General features: G+C 43.5%; 1 protein-coding gene across 2 annotated transcripts in view; it reads right to left on the bottom strand.

The window, feature by feature from the left end:
* arhgef33 (Rho guanine nucleotide exchange factor (GEF) 33) overlaps nucleotides 1-6000 on the bottom strand; it is a 49414-nt gene that overhangs the window by 21076 nt on the left and 22338 nt on the right. For both annotated transcript variants that reach the window (XM_039738193.1, XM_039738194.1), the window contains exons 7-8: nucleotides 5382-5508; nucleotides 3333-3465 (exon numbers count right to left, since the gene is read on the bottom strand). In XM_039738193.1, the coding sequence (XP_039594127.1) occupies nucleotides 3333-3465; nucleotides 5382-5508 (260 nt within the window). The remainder of the gene's footprint in view (nucleotides 1-3332; nucleotides 3466-5381; nucleotides 5509-6000) is intronic.

Below are 6000 nucleotides of genomic sequence, written 5' to 3'. Positions count from 1 at the left end.
AAAATGGTTTTAAAAATTTCGTGGTCCAAGCACGTTCTGTCAGTATGTCTGTCTGCTTTTCAGGACAGAATTACTTGACGGATTTAGATCTGCTTGTTTTCTATAATTTGCTTGAACTTTCTGGTTGACTTTGCAACTTCCCTCGTCATGCTAAGTACCAGAGTTCGCTTGCAGTACCGATGTATTTATGCAAATCCAAGAGAGTGGCTGGGGCCTTCCTCATTCACTCGCCAGCCTCTGTTCGAGTTGGTCTATGTCTTGCCACGTGTTGGAGCGCACCTTACCTTCGCTTAGCTAGCGATACCTGTTTGTTCAGCAGACATGATCATCTACAGATTGTTAAGGAGTAACATTTTTAGTTTTTGAGAGAGAGAGATCAGAGCTCCATGTCTTTTAGAGGGTATCACCACCATGTGCTCTTCTCTCCACGTGGGGAACGCTTTCCCGTCAAAGCAGAACTAGATCATACAGTATATGGTGCCAATGTCTATTGATTTTTAAAGTTTGTTCTGTTTCATTGCTATGTGGGCGAAGCCACAGGGTACAGCTAGTAAGATATATGGCAGCTGTAGTATCCCTCAGTGGATAATTCAATCTTCCTAAACATTTTCTGGTTTTCATTTTGCACTCGTCTTTGTCCCAATATTTCGGTTGCTTGATTCTAATTGTCTTTCAGTATCCGACTTTTGGCTTCTCGTTTGGCTTTTATTATCATGTCCTGAGGCCTCATGTATAATGGCGTGCGTAGAACTCACACTCTAACATGACATACGCACAAAAAAATCCAGATGCATAAATCTGTGCATTCGCCAACTTCCATGTTCTTCCGCTCCATAAATCCCGGTCAATGTGAAAAGTAACGCACGTACACACGCCTGCTGCCCCACCCCAACTCCTTCCAGAATTACGCCTCTTTGAATATGCAAATTAATATAAATAGCCCTTAAGTTCAGTTTTCTGTGAAAAGACAATGGCAAAAGCACGAGGGGAAATAGAATTTCAGCGAATATCAAGTAGAGGCAAAGAAAAACGTACTATTGTATTTGTTGGTTTAAACAGTGGGATAAACAACAAAAGGAAGTTGATCGGGTGACATAGCGTGTGGGAGAATCTCAAAAGCTCACAAAGTCGCACAGTGCCCGAAATTAAAAAGAAGTTGTCATATCAAAGTGAAAAGGCGAGTTGTAGCCCACCGTCTGAGCGTCACATGAAAGCTTATTAGGGTACAGAGAAAAAAAAATAGGCACACAGTGGGGAAAAAAGCACAAAATGTCAACTTGAATCTCGACATTTCCACTTTAATCACGTAGTTTATTTTGTCATTAAAGTAGAACATCATAAACTTCATCTTAAAATCGTTTCATTTACTAGTTTCTCAAATCCCATCGTGACTAAAGTAGCACGTTAAATGCTTTGTTTTGTATTTGATCTTCTATGCGCTCTGTGTGTGTCAATCACTACGTGCTTCCGGGCTTTCGCTTCCTCCAACTGGACACAGAATCCATGACATTTGTGATATTACAGCTCTCCGAATAACTAAAATACTGAGATGTATACGTGATATCATTTTCATGATGATAGGAGTTAAATCATGTTATTTAAACTTGGGAACACGGTGGTGCAGTGATTGTTCATGTCTCACGCAAGATGCTTGCTGCGCCATGTGCGACCTTCGATGATATAATTTATTGTAGCAGTACTGTCTCTTTCAAACGTACTAACCCCCAATTCCTATCCTTACTTTTCTTTCTCCAAATACCCAATAGCCACACAATCAGCTCTGTAATAGACGTTAAGCCATCTGTAAGCTTATAACACCGATTCTTCAAAACTTTTAAGGAACATTGAAATATCTTCGTAGTACGTGTTTAATTATTCTATCCATCTATCCTTCCAGTGTCACACCAGCACCAGCAAGAATACAGCGTGAGGCAGGAGCAATACGTGAATGGAGCACCTGCTCCTCGCTAGCCCTGCGGCACCGTGTCCTCACATGTTTAATTATTAACAGTATAGATTATTTAAATGAAGTTAAAGTTTTATGTGTATAATTTAACAAACATATTTTGCTGCATTTCACCTTAAAAATGATATCGTCATCATATGTAAATACGCGCTTTATAAAGTGGCTCAGGTTGTGTGATATTATAACTGTAGTGCAAGTTTACAGTGAGGTGATTGTATTAATAAGTACAAACAGTTCTACCAGGAGCACTTGATGGACTGACTGAGTGCATTTATGGATCTTGGGATGAAACTGTTTGTAAACCACGAGCAGTTCGATAGATAGATAGATAGATAGATACTTTATTAATCCCAAGGGGAAAATCACATAATCCAGCAGCAGTATACTGATACAGCATGGCTGAGGCAGCGTGTGCTTGATGCTGTATCACGATAATTCTCTTTCCTATCATCTGCTGTTGATTTGTGATTCCACACTCAGATACAGTGATATAAATGCTCCGAGTGGTGCAGTGAGAGTAATATGGACAAAGATGATCCGCTGTGGCAACCCCTAACGGGAGCGGCGGAAAGATGAATAAAAAGGTGCAGTGAGAGTAACAACGTTAAGGCAGCTATGGTATTTAGAATAGTTTGACCATTCTGTGGACCATTATATTGTTACAGGTTAATTACAATCAGACGCCTTAAACTAATAGATGATATGCAGTTAATTTCAGTGTATTTATAAAGCCGCGTCAGGGATGTGGATCTAAAAAAGAACGGGTAACTACACAGGAACAGTAGCACTGCTTTGACACTGGGTGCCACCAGTCTGCAAAACCGAGCGGAGAACTTGCGTACGCCAGTGTATGAGCTACCGTGGAAATGTGCGTGACTTTACGCCAAGTGTAGGTTTTATACATCGCGATTTGAGCGTGGAAACAGGCTTACACAACAATTTTGTGCGTACGCACCGTTTATACATGAAGCCCCTGGTCTTTTCGCCAGCTCACAATAATCCCCTGAGATCTTTAGTATCTTTGACGTGTTACAGATCTGGCTGGGGGAGAGCAGTAAGAGCAATGTTTTAAGGAGCAATATTCTTTGCTTTCCACCCCATACAACTAATTTTAATTACTTTTGCGCTTTGTGATTATGAAATTGCAAGCAAAACCAATTTTTGCAACATTATCTGAAATGAGACTCCGCTGTTTCACCCATCACCAATTGCGGCCCATGTGTGCACGAGATGAAACGTGACGTGAGATGTGACGACGTTCCCCAGTAAAATCAGACGTAGCATGCCAAGCAGTGCCACTCTGTGGTCGCCCTTCGTCCTTTTACCGCATGCTCAGGTTGTACTGAATGATCGCTCGATACGGCACCTGTTTGCTCGTTAACTTCATGAACACATCCCCCACGATGCCTTGCCACTGGCGTTTTAGGACACGATCCTGAAGAACGTGAAGCAGGTCCAGGTGGTGCTGGATGAGGAATCGCAGACAAGTAGGAAATGGCCTGATGGAAAGAGAAAAAAAGAGACGTTATAGAAATGGACGGAGTGTCCAGGTGGAGATACGAAAATAAAATACAAAGAGATGAAGAAATGCAACTCTTCATAGAGGTTTTCAAAATTCTGCAACGTTTAAATCCCAGAGTGTGACGTGTAACACCAGAAATGTCAGGCTTTTCATTTTTAAACACTTTTTTAGTAAAATTCTAAATAAAAACAAATCACAAAAATGAACAGAAAAATCCTAAAGTTTACAGAAGAGGAGGAAAAAAGATGAATTCATTGTGATGGTTCAGGCGTCCGTATCTTTGTTGTGTTCTTTTAAATGAGCGTTTAACTACTCAGAGAGTCACAAAGACGTCCTTCACTTTTCACACGTTTTAAAGGCTTGTGCTGAAATCGTTTCAATTTGTTTTTCTCTCGTCAAACAACACTCAGTACCCCAGAAGGACAAAGTGAACAGAAATTTTGAAAATGTATTTCAAAATCTGAAATCTCACATTGACACAAGTGTTCAGACCCGCCGCTGGGACTCGTCATTGAGACGTTTCTGCCCCGTGGTTGGAGTCCACCTGTGGTCGTCTCAGTTGCAGGCCCTCACCTGTCTGTACGGTCGTGGCCAAAAGATTTGAGAACGACACAAATATAAATGTTCGCAACGTTTGCTGCCTCCGTTTTCATGATGGCAACTCCAGAATGTTCTGACGAGCGATCAGATGAATTACAAAGTGTCTCTGCCATGAAAATGAACTTCATCCCAAAAAACAACTGCATGTCCGCCCTGTCACAAAAAGGCCTGCTGACGTCACTTCAGTGGTCCTCTCGTTAACTCGGGTGAGACGAGGACAAGGCTGGAGGTCACTCTGTCAGGCTGATTGAGTTACAATAGCGAGGTGAAGAAGGCGTCAGGGCACCCAAGAGAGTCCAGCAAGTGCCAGGAGTGTCTCCTAAAGGTGATTCAGATGTGGGCACCACCAGGGCAGAGCTGGTTCTGGAGTGGCAAGCAAGCAGGTGTGAGGGAGGTGAAGACTTTTAGAGGATGGCCTGGTTGGTGTCAAGAAGGGCAGCAAAGAACCATCAGGGACAGACTGATATTCTGGGATTGGACTGCTGGGTCAAGTCATTGTCTCTGATGAATCCCCTTTATGATTGTTTGGGGCATCTGGAAAAAAGCAAAGGTAAGCGGCGCTGCCATCAGTCCTGTGCCAGGCCAACAGTAAAGCATCCTGTGGCCATTCATGTCAGCCAAGGCAGTGCAGGGCTCACTCACAATTTGGCCTAAGAACACAGCCAGGAATAAAGAAAGGGACCCAAACATCCTCGGAGAGCAACTTCTGCCAACCATCCAAGAACACTTTGGTGACCAACGTGATGGAGCACCAGGCCATAAGGCCAAAGTGAGAACTGAGTGGCTCGGGGAACAAAACATTTGGGGTCCATGGCCAGGAAACTCCCATTGAGAAGCAGATGGACAAACAAAAACCCACCAGTTTTGACAAACTCCAAGCATTGATTATGAGCGGCCATCACTCAGGGTTTGGCCCAGACATTGATTGACAGACAGCCTGCCAGGGCGAATTGCAGGGGTCTTGAAAAAGATAGAAGGACCATCACTGCAAATATGGATTCTGCACATAAACTTCATGGCATTGTCAATAAAAGCCTTTGAATCTTCTGAACTGCTTGTAATTCTACTTCAGTGCACCAGAGAAACATCTGACACAAAGATCTGAAAACACTGAAGCAGCAGACTCTGTGAACACCAACACAATGAATGAGATGCCTGGACAAGGTCGCTATTAGGACAGTAAAAGAACAAGACCCCTGTCCTGCGATGCTTTCATCGGAATTGCTTATGTTAGGCTGGTAGACCACCTGGCCGACAGAGTGACCACTTACAGCTCCTACATGCCACACGTACCTTTTGTCCTTTGTATGTGCAGTTTCTGATCCATTAAAGGCGATGTTGGCCTTAAGTAGCAAGGACAGGTGTGACACGTATGCCCGCTCCGACTCCAGAATCTCCAAAGCAGCCATCTGCCTCTTACCTTAAAAAAGATTGCAGGGAACAGTAAGAGGCCTTCTGAGGTGAGACGATCAGAGAGTCAGATTGAGATGATTACGACCCTCATGTCAACATGAATAGACTCAGTGCAGCTAAAATGACAGATCTTTTTGAGAAAGTGTTTGTCCCCTTCGCACATTTTATTCTTACGCAACTTTGAATCCATGCAGTGCATAAGGAGACCAGGGTGCCTGTCCCGGCCTGTGTGGAGTCTGCATGTTCTCCCCGTGTCTGCGTTTGTGTCCTCTCACTGTCCAAAGACATGCAGGTCAGGTGAACTGGTGACACTAAATTGTCCCTTATGTGTTCGAGTGTGTGACTGGTGCCCTGTCCGGGGTTTGTTCCTGCCTTGCGTCCTAAGCTAGCTTGGATAGGCCTGAGCCCCTCCTTGACCCTGGTCTGGATGAAACGGGTTAGAAAGTGACATGACATGACACTGAATCCCAGTGGATTTAATTTGGCGTTTTAAAATTAA

This window comes from Polypterus senegalus, chromosome 16 (assembly GCF_016835505.1).
Source record: "Polypterus senegalus isolate Bchr_013 chromosome 16, ASM1683550v1, whole genome shotgun sequence".
Lineage (NCBI taxonomy): Eukaryota > Metazoa > Chordata > Cladistia > Polypteriformes > Polypteridae > Polypterus > Polypterus senegalus.
This window is presented reverse-complemented; position numbering and strand designations above follow the sequence as displayed.